Below are 19892 nucleotides of genomic sequence, written 5' to 3'. Positions count from 1 at the left end.
CACTATATTGTTCACAAAACAGTGCCGCACAATTAGAATTTGAAACTTTCTTTAATAATATTTCTCTCCCAGTTATTTCAGATGAAGACCGAAATTACCTTAACTCATCTAGAGGTCTTGGCAGCAATACATTCAATGCCATCTAATAAATCACCAGGACCTGACGGTTTCCCCCCGGAATTTTATAAATCATTTTGGCCTGAGCTTTCTAATATTTTTATGCCCGCTTTACAAGCTGCTTTAGATCAAGGTATAATACCTGAAACATGGAAAACTGCAAATATCTGCCTAATACTTAAGAAGGACAAAGACCCACAAGACTGTGCATCATATAGGCCAATAAGTCTCCTCAATACAGATTCTAAAATACTGGCTAAAGTTCTGGCGTGTAGGTTGGAGAGCATATTACCTAAGATTGTTAAACCAGATCAGACAGGGTTTGTGAAATCGCGTTACGGCACTGATAATATACGCAGACTGTTAAATATTATTAATTTTGTTCAAAAGGAAAGGCACCCTGCACTTGTTCTCTCCCTTGATGCTGAAAAAGCTTTTGACAGAGTTGAGTGGGACTTTTTGTTTGCCACTCTTGGGAAATTCAACCTAGGGGATAATTTTATCAGATGGGTGGCGTTGCTTTACTCTAATCCTAAGGCTGCAGTGGTCGCGAACAGTCTCACTTCAGCTCCATTCTGTATAGGGCAGTGGTTCTCAAACTTTTTCGGTCATTCCCCACTTTGGACAAGGGGGAATTTTCAAGCCCCACCTGCCCCCATCGCCCCGACACAATGCTAATGAAATACGTAACAAGCTTAAAATGTTCCAATTTATTGAAGTAACAATAAATAGAATACTTCAATAGAATATACCTTACGCCGATGCGTATTAAGAAGATGTTTACCAACGCTACAGGCCTGTGCTTCAAGTGCAACAAAGATAAAGGCACATTCATGCATTGCTTTTGGTACTGTGACAAAATTTTGTCATACTGGAAGAAAGTACATAGTGTAATGGAAGACCTTCTTGGACTACACTTCGATATGACCCCAGCTTTGTATTTATTGAATCTTAATGTGAACACTCTGTTTAAAAAAGATGCAACACAACTATTTGTTGTCTTGCTATATTTAGCTAAAAAATGCATTTTGTTACTTTGGTCTGCATCACAGGCTCCATCCTTCGAAATGTGGACATCACAAATCGCTACATGGTTACCACTTGAAAAGCTCACCTACGATAAACATAAAAAATCTGACAGATTCTGGCTCATATGGTCTCCCCTTTGGGAATATATAAAGGGAACTCCCTTAACAGGCATACCAAACCGCTTCTAATTTCTGCAAATTTTCTTTGACTTCCTATCTAAAGGATGCTTTAAGTCAAGTCTTTTTATGTTTTGTACAACCTGTAATACGAATAGAACTTTGTTGTGATACTGTAAATGTAAATTTTCTACTGTGGGCAAACAATAAAAAAGACAAAAAAAGAAAAATGGATTTCTGGTTTACTCGCTCATTATGTACTTTTTATACATTTTGAACAAAAAATGTTACGGACTGCAGCTTTAATTTAATGTTGTTTGAAAGCATGTTCAAATAACGTTTTAATTTCTGTTTAGGGTTTAGCGAAGAGTGCGTCATTGGAGCATCTCTCTTTAGCACACTGTCCGATCGCAGATCAAGGTTTGGAAGGTGAGTTGAAGTTTTCATTCTGACAATTCACTTTGACTGTCTTGTGGAAATAAGGATTTATGCCACTCACAGTGTTGGGTAAGCTAACTTTTAAAAAAATGGGTCCGTTACTGATTACAAATTACATGATAAATTTTTTTGTTGGTAACATGATTTTTTTTATCACATTGCATTGAATAGTATAGTATTGTAACCATATTGATAAAAAATACAAAGAGCATTCAATCTTACATAACACCAGGGTTTCCCAGACTGTGAGTTTAATAATTAAATCATACACATTTAAAATCAAAACAATAATTTTAAAATAATAAAAGAATATAATAAAAATGGGTTTGAAAGACAGAAACCTTCCAAAGACAGAAATACAGGGTTAAATGACTGAGTGATAATTCAAATAATAATTAATCTGGAGATTATTTGATATGCAGTGTTGAGAAAATATTAAAAGTGAAATGATTTCTGTAAACCCAGCGGTTTGTGGCCTCTCGATTGTAGTTAAAGGCCTCTGACTAGAAGCTGGTCTGTGTGTGCAATTTCACAAAACTAAAAGACTTTCTGAATGTACATAAACAATATGCTTTTTTTTTTTACATTTTAAAACATGAAAAAAAAAAAAGAATTGGGGAGAATCAATAAATTATGAATTGTGTGATTGTGCCATTGTGTGAATAATATGTAATCATGCAATCAATAAAAAAGTAACCATTGTCTGATTACAAGTATTTTAACATGTAATACAATCTAATTGCAAGTGCTTAATATGTGTAATCTGATTACATAATCCATATTACATGTAATTACTGCTTATATTACATGATGTTACTGCTACTCAGTACTGGTCACTCATATGCGAGAAGTTTTTGTACACATGCAAACATTGTGTTTATATGTATTGAATTGTTATTAATGCAGAAAATATTTTTGTTGTTATATTGTCCTTTGATCAGTCATTTGTCATTGTGTGAAATATTCATCATCGATTAAGACCGTGGATTTCACTTCCTGTAACATTACCTGGCAGGGAGCGGAGCATATGGCGAACATCATAAAGGTACAAGTCCACATTTATTAGTATAATCAATTTCTCTGGAAGCGGATTCGTGAGTTTCGCCTGTCGTTTAGCACCAGGCAGTGAGGCGGCACAGTGCGGTGTGGGTGGAGACGCTGCGCTACAGGAGGGCTGAGTTTGAGGCCATGAAAGGACTACGCAGAGTTACTCTCAACGACAACATTCTGATCGGAGACAGAGGAGTAATGGCACTCGCCCGTGAGCTTACAGAGGACCTGTGGGTCAAAGGTTCGAGAGGTCACTCTTCAACACACAGGCTAGAGTTGTCAGAAGTACCAACTTCGGTACCAATTCGTACTGAAACTTTAAAAATGTGATGATACCAGCATATCCTAGTTAGCATTTACAGTTAGTGCAAAATGCAGCCGCTAGAGTTCTTACTAGGTCAAGAAAATATGATCATATAACACCAATTTTATCATCTCTACACTGGTTACCTATTAAGTTCCGTATCAATTACAAAGTATTACTACTGACCTATAAAGCCCTAAATGGTTTAGCTCTTGTGTATTTAATGGATCTTCTATCGCCCTATAATCCATCGCGTTCTTTAAGATCCCTAAATTCGAGGCTTCTGGTCATTCCTAGGATATCTAAGTCCACTAAAGGAGGGAGGGCGTTCTCACATTTAGCTCCTAAACTCTGGAATAGCCTTCCTGATACTATTCGTTGCTCAGACTCGCTCTCCCAGTTCAAAACTAGATTAAAGACGCATCTCTTCAGCCAAGCATTCACATAATGCTTACCTTTTATACCACTGTTGAATCAGATCGAATGCATTAATATTATGAACAGCAGCTTCGCTAATTATTTCCCATCTGCTTTTCTGCTGTTATCTCGGGACGCTAGTCCCGAGGTAAATAGCGTTCGTCAGCTCCAGTTTGTATCCAGCCTCTCACGGAGACTTCAGATGCCCCAACACCTGCGATGAGATGACTCGACGCCTGTGAAGAGACGACTCAACGCCGGCGATATGTTATGCCCTAAATTAATACATGATGATTAACTAACTGTATTTTTCTATGTACATTTCTGAAATGCACTTTCTGTAAAGCTGCTTTGAAACAATATGTATTGTGAAAAGCGCTATACAAATAAATTTGAATTGAATTGAATTTCCCTCTAGCATTATGAGTGCTGTTGAACAGATTCTCAAACACCTCTGATTGGCCATTGTGTTCACGCGCTCAACATATATGTCTCTGATTGGCCATTATGTTCACGCGCTCAACATATATGTCTCTGATTGGCCATTGCGTTCACGCGCTCAACATATATGTCTCTGATTGGCCATTGCGTTCACGCGCTCAACATATATGTCTCTGATTGGCCATTGTGTTCACGCGCTCAACATATATGTCTCTGATTGGCCATTGTGTTCACGTGCTCAACATATATGTCTCTGATTGGCCATTGTGTTCACGCGCTCAACATATATGTCTCTGATTGGCCATTGCGTTGACGCGCTCAACATATATGTCTCTGATTGGCCATTGTGTTCATGCGCTCAACATATATGTCTCTGATTGGCCATTGTGTTCACGCGCTCAACATATATGTCTCTGATTGGCCATTGCGTTGACGCGCTCAACATATATGTCTCTGATTGGCCATTGTGTTCATGCGCTCAACATATATGTCTCTGATTGGCCATTGTGTTCACGCGCTCAACATATATGTCTCTGATTGGCCATTGCGTTGACGCGCTCAACATATGTGACCTGATCCAGCAAAATGAGTCACAGTGACCCAAATTTAAAAATTGAGATTTTGGTATTAATGGAAAGAGGAGACCATAAGCTTTCAATTGATATCCTAGTCAAAGTCATACCTTGAATGGTTGTAAAGATATACACATTTGAATTATGGTCGTCTGCCCTCTTTTTCCAATTGAAAACCTGAGAAAATCGCTTTTAAAGTTTTTTGCCCGTTTTTTGTTGACATCTTTCAAAATCCATTACATTTAAAGGGATAAACTATTTATTTTACAGCTTAATATGACCAAAGACATTAATATGTAAATGCTATTAAACCAGGCTGAAGCTCAAATTATTTTAAAAGTTTTTATTTGAATAAATAATTTAACAGTAGGCCTACCTTTTACAAAAATGTACTAAAATCAGAAAGATTGAACAGAGGTGCTACATTTTTGCTTGAGAGAGAGGGTGTGTGTGTGTGTGTGTGTGTGTGTGTGTGTGTGTGTGTGTGTGTGTGAGAGAAAGTGAGAGGCAGAGAGACAAGGAAACAGAGATCAAATAATGCTAGTCTATGCAATCATATCTTAGCTAGTTGACAATAACAGCGTAACAAATTCATAACGGAGATACCAACATTTAAATATTGGGTTAATCAAACACATTGTAATGGATTCTCCTTGCAGATAAATAGCTACACTCATTCACATTTGTCAATCACGTTATGTCAATCACGCGTGCACACTACGAAACTTTCATCCGTTATATAAAAACAATCGTAAGTTTTTTGCATCCGTAGCAAGCAGTTTGAATGGTGTTTTGACAATTCGGAGCCACCGAATCAATACGAAAAAACGCATACGAAAAAAACGCGGACTCAGTGTGCAATGGCCAGGGGGCTTGATGACGCTTTGGCAACTTTGCTCGCTTTTGACAGCGACATTTCTCAAATTAATAATATTTAATCTTTCTGAGGAGATCTGCTAGCTTGTTTATTACACAGAGCGCTCGCTGCGAGTCTGACAGGAGGGTGGCTGGACCAATCGCGTGCCGGTCAGTCGAAACGGCTTCCCATCGACAAATGATCAGCATTTGTGTAGATTTCTAAGCTTTTTGATTGGTTCTATACAACGTGTAACACCATTTAAAGAGCAGAGATAGTGACGTTTCAGGGGATACCCGGGAAATGCTCAGAGGTGACGAGAGGAGTTGAGAAAAGCAATGTTCATTTCCAGCGAATTTAGTTAAACTTTGTACACTTTAATAGCAATTTAAATACCTTTACTCAATTATCTGGACTACGAAACTTTGGGAGATTATTTTTGAATGTCTGTTCTTTGAAATTAGCAAAAAAAAAAAAAATCTATTATTTCATTGTTTTTCCACGTAATCGGCCCATATCTTAAAATAGAACGTTGCGACTTCCGACTCATTTCGCCAGATCGGGTCACATATATGTCTCTGATTGGCCATTGTGTTCATGCGCTCAACATATATGTCTCTGATTGGCCATTGTGTTCATGCGCTTAACATATATGTCTCTGATTGGCCATTGTGTTCACGCACTCAACATATATGTCTCTGATTGGCCATTGTGTTCATGCGCTCAACATATATGTCTCTGATTGGCCATTGTGTTCATGCGCTCAACATATATGTCTCTGATTGGCCATTGTGTTCACGCACTCAACATATATGTCTCTGATTGGCCATTGTGTTCATGCGCTCAACATATATGTCTCTGATTGGCCATTGTGTTCATGCGCTCAACATATATGTCTCTGATTGGCCATTGTGTTCACGCGCTCAACATATGTCTCTGATTGGCCATTGCGTTGACGCGCTCAACATATATGTCTCTGATTGGCCATTGTGTTCATGCGCTCAACATATATGTCTCTGATTGGCCATTGTGTTCATGCGCTCAACATATATGTCTCTGATTGGCCATTGTGTTCACGCACTCAACATATATGTCTCTGATTGGCCATTGTGTTCATGCGCTCAACATATATGTCTCTGATTGGCCATTGTGTTCATGCGCTCAACATATATGTCTCTGATTGGCCATTGTGTTCACGCACTCAACATATATGTCTCTGATTGGCCATTGTGTTCATGCGCTCAACATATATGTCTCTGATTGGCCATTGTGTTCATGCGCTCAACATATATGTCTCTGATTGGCCATTGTGTTCACGCACTCAACATATATGTCTCTGATTGGCCATTGTGTTCATGCGCTCAACATATATGTCTCTGATTGGCCATTGTGTTCATGCGCTCAACATATATGTCTCTGATTGGCAATTGGGTTCACGCGCTCAACATATATGTCTCTGATTGGCAATTGGGTTCACGCGCTCAACTTATGTCTCTTGTTGGCTCAAAAACATGTTGTCTTTGACGCTCTTCACCGAGCGCTTACACATACACACGGGAGCATTTGAAGGCGGGTCAGCGGATCCGTATATCAGTGGATATATTAGTGTAAGCTAATATAGTGTGTATCCGTGTAAGCGCTCGGTGAAGAATGTCAAAGATGTCATTGTTGATCATTGTAGCCAATCCCAGACATATATGTTGAGTGCGTGAACACAATGGCCAATCAGAGGTATTTAAGAGTTATTTAAGTATTTTAAGAATCCATTCAACAGCACTAAAAAAATTATAATTTCACATTTTTAAAATTTCAGTACCGACTTGTTACCGGAGTCTGTACTTTTTGACAACTCTCACACAGGCATGTACGGTATATTTGACTAGCACACATAGACCCACATTTCCACCTTCTGTTCCTCTAGCGGTGGACCTGCAGCGCTGTGGGATCTCGAACGAAGGAGCGCAAGATCTAGAGAAGATGCTTCAGTCCAATTCCACTCTGTGTGTGCTTGACATCAGGAGAAACCCACTCATCGGTAACTCATCCAAAACTTTGCGGTTGGGGTCAGGAAGATTTTTTAATGTTTTTGAAAGAAGTCTCTTCTGCTCACCAAGGCTGCATTTATTTTAATTAAAAAATACAGTAATATTGTGAAATGTTATTACAATCTGAAATAACTGCTTTCTATTTGAATATATTTAGGGGCCAAGCACCGAAGGTGCGGAGGCACCTATTGTATCTGTTTTCGGTTACTATTATTATTCTGGAAGGGGTAGTAAAATTCAATCAAAGTCACGTGTCAGTCATTTTTGACTTGTTTTTTCACATAAATCTCTAAGCGAATTGAGATGTTTTCACCAAAATTGACACAGATGTATGGGCTCACTCTGAGGACACAAAGAAAAAACGGTGGGACTGAGCCTCTTGGTGGCGCTATAATAGAACAAAACATGAAATTCCCATTGACTTTAAAACAGTATTGTGATGTAAAATGCTATACTTAACGAATGCATTGCTGTAACATTACGAAACTCAGAATGTGCCATCAGCAGCATGCCCTGAAGGTAATCAAAAGATTTCCAGACAGCGCCACCTTTTGGTAAAAAGTTATAATTTAATTTCCAAAAATGCTAATAACTTTGAATAAATTTGCCTATTGTAATGACACTGATCTTGATAGATCCCTTTGGTTATGCCCAAAACATCGATACCAGGTTTGCCATAATCAGCCAAACTTCCTGTCCGCCATCTTTATTTTCTTTTAAAACCTTCTTTTTCAAACTTCTCCTAGACCGTCGGTTCGATTTTCACCAAAATCGAACCGTATCATCTCCAGACCGTGCTGACTAAAAGTTATGGATTTCGTGAGGATAGAAGAAACCGTTTTCGTATACCACAGCATCAAAGTTGAGACATGCTGCCAAAATGACTATTCAGGCTTTATCTCTGCAATGCCTTCACATTTTGACACCAAACTTTGTATGTGTCATTGTCACCTCACTCTGTTCACAACGCATCGATTTCATAACTGCGCCACCTATTGGTCGAAAGTGATAAACCGTTAAATAATTTTATTGTATATATAATTTAAGCCATTTTGCCTAAATTCATCTTTAAATGTCTTTAACTGCTCCTTGCTGCATTTGGTCTGAAACTCCCAGCCATGTTGGCATGTCTTGTCGTCTGCTTTTGCGCTTGGCCCCGGTAATGGCTGCTTGCAGCTATATTTATAAATGTAATTTTTTCATATGATGGCAAAGCTGAATTTTCAACATCATTACTCCAGTCTTCGGTGTCACATGATCCTTTAGATTATTATCAATGTTGAAAACAGTCGCACTGCTTAAAGGGATAGTTCACCCAAAAATGCTAATTTACTCATCCTCGGGCCATCCAAGACGATTGATGATCTTCAGGAGAACAGTAAAGAAGATTTTTGCTGAAACTGTGATCCTTGGTAATGCAACCCTGTATGTTTTTTGTTTGTCAGACAAAACTAAATAATACCCGTGGCTAAAGAGGCTGAATTGATCAAACATGTGGTCAACTCACTGTCTGCTACTGGCATCTTGGTCATCACCTGAAAACACTTCAATTTAACAAACAAAAAATGCTCTGAACATATTTCTAAATTAACTTAAAGCTGCAGTCCGTAGCTTTTTTTGGGTTAAAAATTGTCCAAAATACATATTTGATAAAACACGTAACCAGCCAGTGTTCAACGCTATCTGCTTGCCTTAGCTCGATTCAAAGCGGTAAGCTTGTAATAACGTTTTTAATTCCAGTGGTACTGGTGGATTTCCGCGGGAAATTCGAGCATGTCTTTGCGTCATTACGTCACATCTGTACACACACATGTCTGTACACACACATCTGTACACACACATGTCTGTACACACACATCTGTAAACATAAAGAAGGAGTCTCGGCTAGTATAAGCTATATTGAGTCATTACGTCACATCTGTACACACACATCTGTACACAAACATGTCTGTACACACACGTCTGTACACACACGTCTGTACACACACATGTCTGTACACACACATCTGTTCACACACATTTATACACATAAAGAAGGAGTCTCGGCTAGTATAAGCTATATTGAGTCATTACGTCACATCTGTACACACACATCTGTACACAAACGTGTCTGTACACACACGTCTGTACACACACATGTCTGTACACACACATCTGTTCACACACATCTATACACATAAAGAAGGAGTCTCGGCTAGTATAAACTATATTGAGTCATTACATCACATCTGTACACATAAAGAAGGCAAGTTTATTTATATAGCACATTTCATACACAACGGTCATTCAAAGTGCTTTACATAGAACAATCAAAAGAAATAAGAATAATTAAAACAGTTAAGAGCAAAGAAATTAAAACAATCAAAAGAAATAATAATTAAAACAGTTTAGAATATAAAATAAAATACAGTACAAACTGTCGGACACAGTAGCACAGTGCTCATTCAGTAAATGCACAGCTAAACAGAAGTGTTTTGAGTCTGGATTTGAATGTGACTACTGTAGGAGCACATCTGATCTCCTCTGGAAGCTGGTTCCAGCTGCGGCTGGCATAATAGCTAAAAGCAGACGCTCCTTGCTTAGAGTGAACCCTTGGTATTTCAAGCTGATGTGATCCTAATGAGCTGAGTGCTCTGTTGGGTTTATATTCAGTGAGCATATCTGCAATGTATTGAGGTCCTAGGCCATTAAATGATTTATATACCAGTAATAAAGAAGAGTCTCGGCTAGTATAAGCTATATTGCGTGTGAGGATGTTGGAGGTGGAGATTTATAGCCTTTTCTCACAGCACTTGATATAATTAAACTGATCAATTTGATGGCGGATCCAGAAATATTCAAACGACGATCACCAGTGACAACAGACTCACCCGCTGTAAAATGCAAAAGACTTCGTTCGGACTTCGGAGTGGCGACAGAAAAAAAGAGACTGCAACCGGACCCATGCGAAAACAAGGATAATATCGGAAGGGCATTACATGTAGTCACGCATTGCTTACGTTGTTAACATTTAACAATTTGAGAACAAAGTATAATTTGCACGGTTTTGCGTGATCGATAACTTATAAGCGATTGTTAGATTTAATCAGCGCGATTTACTGCAATGTCAGAACCAGAACAAAAGTGGATGTTTCTTACTAGTTCAGATGACATTTTCCGGTGAAAATTCGTATGTTGGTCATACTTCCAAAAAGAATAATCTGTGATTCTGAATGCCAGTATCCACACCGGCGTGGTGACTGACAGCCGCACACTCTCCTCAAACACTGTGTTCATCCGCGCTGTGCCGTGTCGAGGGTGTTGAAGTACAACTCACGTAAAGTTGATAATTCCGCGAATGACTGCAATTGCAGATTTCGAACAGAGATGGCGACAAAGAGGAAAAATGCCGGACTGCAGCTTTAATAAAGAAATGAAAAGAATGAAATATAACTACTTTGCCATTAAAATCAATACTGAACTATTTTGATGGCTGCAACAGTAGTATAGGCTGTGTAATGGCTGGCTCCAGTCCGACTCGGGCAGAGAATTCGGATAATCTGTCGATCGGCTAGGGTCTAGATTTGAGGCCTGTGCAGGGCTTTATGGAAAAGCCCTTGAAAAGTGCTTGTATTTCACTCTCAAAAGGTTGGACGAATCCAGAAATGAATAATGTAAAACCTATTTCTGCCACAATACCATGGTTACAGTTAGCTTTACCACATTAAATCCATGATGAATGTTGGTGATTTGTCGATTGAAAAGCCTTCTATAACTTGTTCGTTCATGGCACAATGTTTCTCCTGGTTTCCACATCAGCTCTATTTGATCTGATATGGTTTACAAGAGAGAATTCTGCACTGAATTTGAAGTTCCTGAGTGGTCAATAAAAATCCCATGGATTTAATGTTGGCTTTAATATTCTAATGTATAAAATGATCACAGTTCCTCAAGAAGAGGATGTTTGGCCAGCACCTGCACTCTGAGACAACGTGTTCAAACTCCAAATCATGTTCACATTACTTTGTCAACGCTTTCCTTTTCTTTTAGATAATAATGTGGTGAAAGCTGTGCTCAAAAAAGTTCTCATGAACGCCAAAAGCCATGATTCACAGGTCTGAAAACTTTTGCAAATGTTTTAGATTATGAGATATTACATGAATCTGTTGTTTCTTGATTAAAATGTAATGAATATCTTTAAAGGTGATGATACACAGGGCAACATTTTGAGCAATGTTGCTGGGCAATCTTGCCGAGCGATTGTTGCTTGGGCACTTTCCCATTGAAAATGTGCAATAAATTTCTATCTGGATAGTTTAGGTCGGTCGTGGGCCCTGTGTCTCACGTGGTTGCCCGTTGACGGCAACATTGCCCCGCAACGTTGCCCTGTGTATCATCACCCTAACAGTCAGTTGATCACATGTGCCGTCCTCATTGTCAGTGTGTTGTGTGTTCCAGTATCTGTGGCTTAAACCTTCTTCTCCTAAAGACACTCTTGATCAGTCACGGCAGTTGAGGAGGAGGAACGCAGGGAAAGCTACTTATCGAATCGGTATTTGAGTTACTTGGCTAGTTTTTTCTAGCAGTGAGATGTTTAGTCTGTTTGACTGGACTGTTCACCATCATTCTCCGCAGGATCTCGCCGGTCCTCAGTAAACTCTGTGTGGAGGCCTCCTCGGCCTGGGTCAGTGGGGTACGTCCCATGGCGCACTGCTGCACGGGCGGGCTTACAGAGGTAAGCACATGATAAGTGATATCAGTCTCAGGATCGGTTTCAGACAGGACAGGAACTGGGGCCTCGCACAAAACGTGCCCTGAAAGAGCCGTACGCCACTTCCCACGCATAAGTTGTGATTTATAAAAACAAACATGACAGGAAAATTTGCGCACCTGGACGCAAACTCTGACCCATGCGTACCGGTACAAACAATTTGGAGACGGAGCAGTTTGGCGACACCGATGGTGAGCTGAGGGACTGACAATAATAGTTAAAGGACAACTCCGGAGCAAAATGAACCTTTGGTCTAATAACACATTGGTACTGTTACGGATTTTCCCTTTACGCACCTGACTTAGTTTGAACCTGGTGTCCTTGACACCTGAAAATATTATACTCAGTTGAGTTACCTCTGAACGCGCTGGTTGACACAATCTAACCCCGCCTAAGAGTCGAACGACGTCTCGTCCCTTATTGAACACTATCACTTGGTAATAAGGTCTCTAGTGTTCTTAACTTGCCCCACACTATCACTTGGTAGTAAGGTCTCAATAACTCAATTCGCTCAATAACTTGTTCTTCTAACTAACTTTGCTGCGCAGCCTAAATGACAGACAGACTTGAGTAATTGTCCTATAAATGTTCTTTATTACGGCCAGGAGTTCTCGAGCATTTCTCAGAGAATCTCCCAAGAATAAACAAGGCCGGAGGATCTCAGACAATTTCCATTGAGAATCCCACCGAAAACACGGAAACAACAGTTTTTATACAATAGGGAGGTACGGCATAATGACATTAATTTGATTGGTTATTCATTTACAGTCTCTTCTGTTACTGGGTAGAGAAGAATTTGTTTTAATGATTACTTCATTGATCATAAGTTCTAACTTAGTCATCTGTCTAGTCTCATTTCGCATATTTGTTATTTATACACACAGTCAGGGGTTCGACACACATACATTCATGTAAAATACAGAATGTCTTAGAACATTGTTTTAGAGATTTAGCAGGTTAAACAAGGTCAAATGTTAAAACATGGTTTTCTTAATATTCAGCTTAAATTTTCTATCACAGTACCTAGTCAACCGTTCTCTGAGATTTGTTTTCATGATAATCGAATGTAAAGAGTTTTATCTCTAAAAACTGTTTAGCGTATAACACTAGTATATAGGGCATAGAGTAATGAAAAATAAAAATCGCTAGTTAATACCACTAACAAGGTATTGATCTCCATTGTTAAAAGCGCTATATAAATGAAGATGACTTGACTTGACTATTAACTACTTATTAAACGGTCTGTACACTTACAAAGTTCTCAATGCTTCGGTTTGCATGTAAGGACCCTCATTATGTTACTGTGTTAGTGTGGGGCTATTTTGAGCCTTGTTAGTGGTATTAACTAGCGATTTTTATTTTTCATTACTCTATGCCCTATATACTAGCGTTATACGCTAAACAGTTTTTAGAGATAAAACTCTTTACATTCGATTATCATGAAAACAAATCTCAGAGAACGGTTGACTAGGTACCAATGTGTTATAAGACCAAAGGTTAATTTTGCTCCGGAGTTGTCCTTTAATAACAGTTTAAATAAAATAAAATAATGATTTAAACTATGTTTTACATCTGATATACACACTTAGATTAAATATGCCATTCTCATTAAGCACTTAAATGACATGAAATCAACATTTTACAACATTTTTTATATTCTAATAGATAGAAATATTTGTGCTGGATGCGATGCTTTGGAACACTTTTTCTGTGGCATGCTGTGTTTTAATGTTTTAACTACAGCGAGGATTGCTTAGCGCATGATAATAGCAGAACTCATGGTCTGAGAAAATATTTTCGTGCAAACAATCAGTAATGCAGAATTAGGCCTATCTGTTTCCATTAAAAATATTAAACAATTGAGAATACTATTTGGCCATTGGAAAAGATTGAGACTCATGTGCGCACAATCTTCCGCTGACTGGGATTTATGAAGGGAATTTTGCGCAGGTTCTACGCACGGTTTTAGGAGTCTGAATATTTTTTGCCGTATGTGATTTTTGACTTTCAGGCGGACGTACACTTTTAGGAAGCATCCTACGCACAGTTTTATAAATGAGACCCCTGAAGAGTTGCCTCATAGAATTCAGATCTGCTTTTCCATTCAAGTCAATAAGATACATGAACGTGTCTCTCTTTGTCGATCTATAAAGAGGTGCGTCACAGGCTGGGATGCCAGACCAGAGTTTTCAAGTAAGGGCTGATTTATTGCTTTATGTTTATGTAAATGATGTTTTTGCATTGACTTTATTCATTTAGCAGGCACTTTTATCAAAAGGGACTTACTAATTGCTGATTTGTTGCTCTGTAGTTGTTGTTATTGTTAATGTGGTTGTCATGATGGTTTTGTTCATCAGAACGCCACCTCTGTGAGGGTAACGGTGGAGACTGAGTCCGAGTCCGAGGAGGGGGATGATGCACATGTACCGAGTCCTCAGGAGAAAATCACAAGCTTCCAGTTCAGAAGACTACAGACAGAGAACAGCCGATTACAGGTAACACAGTCTGTGCGATTGATGTGTGTCATGAGTGTATTGCAGGAGGAGGCTTGGTAAGACAGCGAGGAAAACAAAATGTCATTTTAATTATGAGAGACTATTCAGAGAGGTAACGTGAATATACACTACCAGTCAAAAGTTTGAAATAATTATGAGTTTCTGAAAGTTAAAGTTTTGAAAGTCTCGTGTGCTCACTAAGGCTGCATTTGTATGAAGAAAAACACAGTAAAATATACACTACTGTTCAAAAGTTTGGGGTCAGTGAGAATTTTATTTTTATTTTTTGGAGGAAAGAAATCAATACTTTTATTTATCAAGGAATAATTAATTTGATCGAAAGTGACAGTAAAGACATTTATAATGTTACAAAAGATTCTTTCTAACCCTAACCCTATTCATCAAAGAATCCTAAAAAAAAAAAAAAAAAACTCTACAACTGACAGACCAACAACTGTTTCAACATTGATAATAATAATAAATGTTTCTTGAGCATCAAATCCTCATATTATACTGATTTGTGAAGGATCATTTGACACTGAAGACACTGACACTGGTGATGCTGAAAATTCAGCTTTGATCACAGGAATAAATTACACTTTACTATATATTCACACAGAAAACAGCTGATTTACACTGGAATAATATTTAATACTATAACTGATTTTTGTTGTATTTTTAATCAAATAAGCGCAGCCATGGTTAGCAGAAGAGAATTCTTTTAAAAGTATTTAAAATCGTACCGACCCCAAACTTTTGAACGGTAGTGTATATATATATATATTACAGCAATTTAAAAGAACTGTTTTTATCTCAATATATTTTTAAGAAATGTATTCCTGTGATCAAAGCTGAATTTTCAGCATCATTACTCCAGTCTCATGATCCTTTTGAAATTATTCTAATATGCCGATTTCTTGCTCATTTGTTATCAATTATTAATGGTGCTAATATATTAATAATGCTTATCAATATGGAAAACACGAAATGTTGGAAAGAGGGACACATTCTTTGATGAATATAAAGTTTAAAAAGAACAGTGCTTATTTGAAATAGAAATCTTTTTGAAATAGTCACAATATAAATGTCTTTACTGTCACTTTTAAACAATTTAATGTCTGATGAAAATTGAAAAGTAATAATTTCTTTTATTTGATTTTTTTTTAAATTACCAACCCCAAATTTTTGAATAGTGGTGTGTATCACGGTTTCCATAAAAATATGAAGCAGCACAACTATTTTCAACATTGATAATAATAATGTTTCTCGAGCATCAAATCCTCATATTAGAATGATTTCTGAAGGATCATGTGACACTGAAGACTGGAGTAATGATGCTGAAAATACAGCTTTGATCATATATTCACATAGAAAACAGTTGTAATAATATTTCACAATATTACTGTTTTACAGTATTTTTGATAAAACTTTGGTGAGCGGAAGATACTTCTTTCAAAAACATAAAAAAATCTTAATTATTCCCAAAACTTTGACCGGTAGTGTACAGTATGAGCCACTAGTGGCCCTTTAGAAAATAAACTCTGAAGACTGTTTATTTAATTTGTCCAGTAACATTTTTCAACAGTGTATACTTTTCCCTACATTTTTTTAAGTCGTATCTCATGTTTCATCTCAAGCTATGCACTCACACTGTTGGTAAACAAATACACAAATTTAAGAAAAATAAATAAAAACAAAGCTAAATTGTTCGGTGTGGTGGGTAATGGCGTATGATCATGTCCTTCTGTTTAGATTTAATCATAAATATGTAATAATCATGTAATAGTTCTTATTTTTATGATTAACTCATAGTTTGAAGACAGAAAGTCTGGGACAATATAATAATAGTAAAAATAATCCAATTAATGAAAGTAGCAATGATAGTGATGATAAAGTTTTCCAAACAGTTTTATTGTGGTCTTAATATAACAACAAGAAAAAAGAAAATGCCCAAAAAGTGTACTATATGTACAGTGGCACTTGGTGTATATATTATATCTAATGTAAAGACATTCTTACATTTTTAAGCATGGCCTTAATATACAGTTAGATATTGTGGTGCCACTGTACACATGAAGTATAATGTGGTGCACTTCCTCCGCTCACCCACAGGTGGAGCTAGAAGAGTGTCGGCTGAGGCTGGCAGAGGAGAGGAACACCAGACTGAAGACCAACTCTCGCCTGGTGGAGGTACAAGTATTTCCAGTCATTCTGTTGGCAAAATGAATAGTACCATTTCAGAAAGTAATGTTCATCATGTCTCTTCCTGTAGCTGGAACTGGAGAATGAGCGTTTGCGCAGTCTGAATCAATCCCTGTCTGAAGCCCATCTCAACGCCTCTGTTCTAGATGATGAACATGTGCTGGAAAGCATCGAATCCTCCTTCCACAAATTCCACGCCTTCCTGGACCTGCTGAAAGATGCCGGGTTTGTCTGATCCGTTACCAGATATCTAATATATCTGAAATTTTTACATCTACTGTATGAATTTTGTGCCTTTTTTCTTCAGAAGTCGTGATGCCTTTCTAATCTTTTAAGATTTAGTTGGGATTAATTGAGAACTTCTTCCTGTTAGGCTTGGCCGGTTTGCGTCTATGGCTGGAATTGACCAATCAGACTTCGGGCTTCTTGGGCATCCTCAGCTCTCCTCAACAGAGCGGACACACATCAGCCGAGAGAACCAGAGAAACGAGGAGAGGAGGGAGACTTCAGCCGTGACACATTCAAAAATGATTTAATAAAAAATGAACATTTATTTACTACCATTCAAAAGTTTGGGGTCAGTAAGATTTTGTATGTGTCCGCAGTAAAAAGAAAGGTTTTGAACAGCTCACTGTAGCTGTTGTTGCTTCCGGCCGCCGGCAGTCAAAAATAGTCGATCTCCGAATGCAACGTAACAAGGAGGAGAGTAAAGATGGAAAGCTTCTAAAAGTTCCATATAAATTCACGGATAATTTGTTGTTTTGTCGTTAGTGAAAAATAATATTGACCTTGTATTTTAAAAAGGGATATGGAGGATATCCTCATATGGAGTCAGTTCATTCGCATTCGGAGATCGACTATTAATTCGACTATCATTTATTTTTACTGTATTTCTGATCAAATAAATGCAGCCTTGGTGAGCAGAAGAGACTTCTTTCAAAAACATAAACATTTTTATTCCGATTGGGAAGTCCTAACAAATAAGCGGAGTAATAAAAAAAAAATCATTAATCTCACTTACACCAAACTTTTGAATGATAGTGTATTTATTGTTTTATTTATATCATTATTATTATTTCTCGAATCTCCACACAGATGGCAGACGTCCCTCGACCTGAATCAAAGACTCACTCAGAACCTCCTGCTAACGCTGAAGACATTCCCCAGCCTCATTCCCAACCCGAAGTGCCTCTAACTCCAGTCGGCTTGTGTCGTTCCTCCCAAACGTTACAGGAGCCTCTTGAGTTTGAGGCCCCGGAGCAGAGCCGGATGTCCTCGGACCCCTCGAGCCGTCAGAGGGCCAGCGGAGGCTCTCGCTCAGCGAGTTCAGTCAGTCTTCAGTCAAAAGGCTCACGGTCCTCTCGGGCGAACGGGTCCGTGTGCTCGGATCGGTCTCTGTCGGGTTCTGCTGGATTGGTTGGGTTCTAGAGCTTGGTTAACTTTGAGCTTCTCCGGTTGTTTAAATGTTCGTTACTGCTGTCATAATCCTATTATGTTTGTTTGAAAAGTTGCTGTGCTTCATGACATTCTAGGTTCAGGATGTAGTTTATTCACAGATATTAATGTTTTTTTTATGATATATTTTTTTCTATGAATAATGTTTCATTTGAAAATAAACCCATTTTTGCACATACCATTTAACCGGCATAGTGCAACACATTGCTGTTTGCAGTGTGAAATTTTCTTTAGTCTTTAATGGTGTTGCTGCTCTGCCAGGGTGATTTCTGATTCTGAAATACTATTCAAACTTTATCATATATATATTATTATAATTATTATTATTTTTTAAATCTCATGCAATTAGAAATTTGAACATTAAAAATATTATCCATTATATATAAACTATTGATAAAAATGAATACTAATTATTTTAAACTATTTAAATGATTCTTGATTTTGAAAACACTGATTTTCACTAGTTAAATATTCTAAGTAGTTTGAAGTAAACAATTAATCATTTGACAAACCGTTATTTGACTTTCTTTATAATTGTGTAATTTAAAATGTAACATATTTAGATAAAGGTTTACCATACAGAATGAAGTGTCATTAATGTCAGATACTAAATCAACAATTTTTATTTAAAGTTGTGTTTTTAATGTTTAGTTTTAATGTGAATGTAAGTTTATTCTATGACAAGCATGTGAATATTTAAATATTTTACTGCCTGTATTTTAATTAAAGATGTTATAGCAACAATATGAATTCAAATTGCCTATAGGTTTTAACGATAATCGTCTGAAATGTACATAATTCATGGAATTATTGAATAATAACTTCATTACAATAAGCATTACGTTTAAGAATAGAAGAGAAAAAAATCATCTTAACCCTGGCTAACCTATTGTATATAAAACCATTTCAAGGACGTAAACAACAACAAAACGCGTTGGAATGCTACTGCAAATATATATAAAAGAAAAGACGACGACGTGTAATTCCCGGCCCCTTTGAATCAGACCCTGAAGATAACAGTGAAATCTCTTCTGATTCCAGGGGAAAGATGCTCCCTCAAGAAAAATGCGTTTATTTGAGTGTTATTGAGAGTTTAGCATGTAAGTTACTGTCTGGGGGAATGGAAACATTGGTCCGTTTGGACAGAGACTTATCTTCTTGTCCCATTATCAAAAACACCCTGTAGGCTACTAAAGGCAGGTGAATTATGAAAATGCAGTGTAAGACAAGGAAGATTGTATTTAATTTATGCTGAGTTTACAGAGTTGTAGATATTATTTGCATGAAATGGAGTAAGGCTTAAATCCATTCTGATCGTTAACGTTAATCTTAAGCGATCGGGTCTCAGAAATCGTGGATTAAACCGCTCGATTCATACAAATTAGTTTAACGATCTCTTTGTGAACTTTTTGAAGTGACAAAGTGTTATACCTTGACTGTCAGTCGAAGATTTCAGTCAAAATATCTTTATTTGTGATGGGAACGACACAAGGGTGAGTAAATGATGACGGTTTAAATGTGTTTTCGCTTAAATCTCGCTTAACAGCAGATTCGCTTGACGGGTCATGTGACGTCACATGCAGTAAGTTCTGTTCATGACGTCAC

At 37.6% G+C, this 19892-nt stretch overlaps 1 protein-coding gene across 1 annotated transcript; it reads left to right on the top strand.

Annotated features, from left to right (window-relative positions):
• The first annotated feature begins 2645 nt into the window (after positions 1–2645).
• LOC130081793 (centrosomal protein of 78 kDa-like) lies at positions 2646–18260 on the top strand. The gene is made up of 12 exons (XM_056246493.1): positions 2646–2745; positions 2817–2991; positions 7262–7375; positions 11415–11479; positions 11823–11916; positions 12000–12099; positions 14289–14328; positions 14493–14630; positions 16743–16820; positions 16903–17057; positions 17206–17344; positions 17928–18260. The coding sequence occupies exons 1-12, from the start codon at positions 2728–2730 to the stop codon at positions 18258–18260; spliced, it is 1449 nt and encodes a 482-aa protein (XP_056102468.1). The 5' UTR covers positions 2646–2727.
• Positions 18261–19892: the final 1632 nt, after the last annotated feature.

Source organism: Rhinichthys klamathensis, unplaced genomic scaffold (assembly GCF_029890125.1).
Source record: "Rhinichthys klamathensis goyatoka isolate OS25496 unplaced genomic scaffold, OSU_Roscu_1.1 h1tg000040l_1, whole genome shotgun sequence".
NCBI classification, from domain to species: Eukaryota; Metazoa; Chordata; class Actinopteri; order Cypriniformes; family Leuciscidae; genus Rhinichthys; species Rhinichthys klamathensis.
Note: the sequence above shows the minus strand (reverse complement) of the source record. Positions and strands in the feature narration are given on the sequence as shown.

Bases quoted from the DNA above. Each gene is read 5' to 3' on its own strand.
- LOC130081793 (XM_056246493.1), top strand. The intron at 14,329-14,492 runs GTAAGGGCTGAT...TTTGTTCATCAG, and splicing joins TGCCAGACCAGAGTTTTCAA to AACGCCACCTCTGTGAGGGT. The intron at 17,058-17,205 runs GTTTGTCTGATC...TCTTCCTGTTAG, and splicing joins GACCTGCTGAAAGATGCCGG to GCTTGGCCGGTTTGCGTCTA.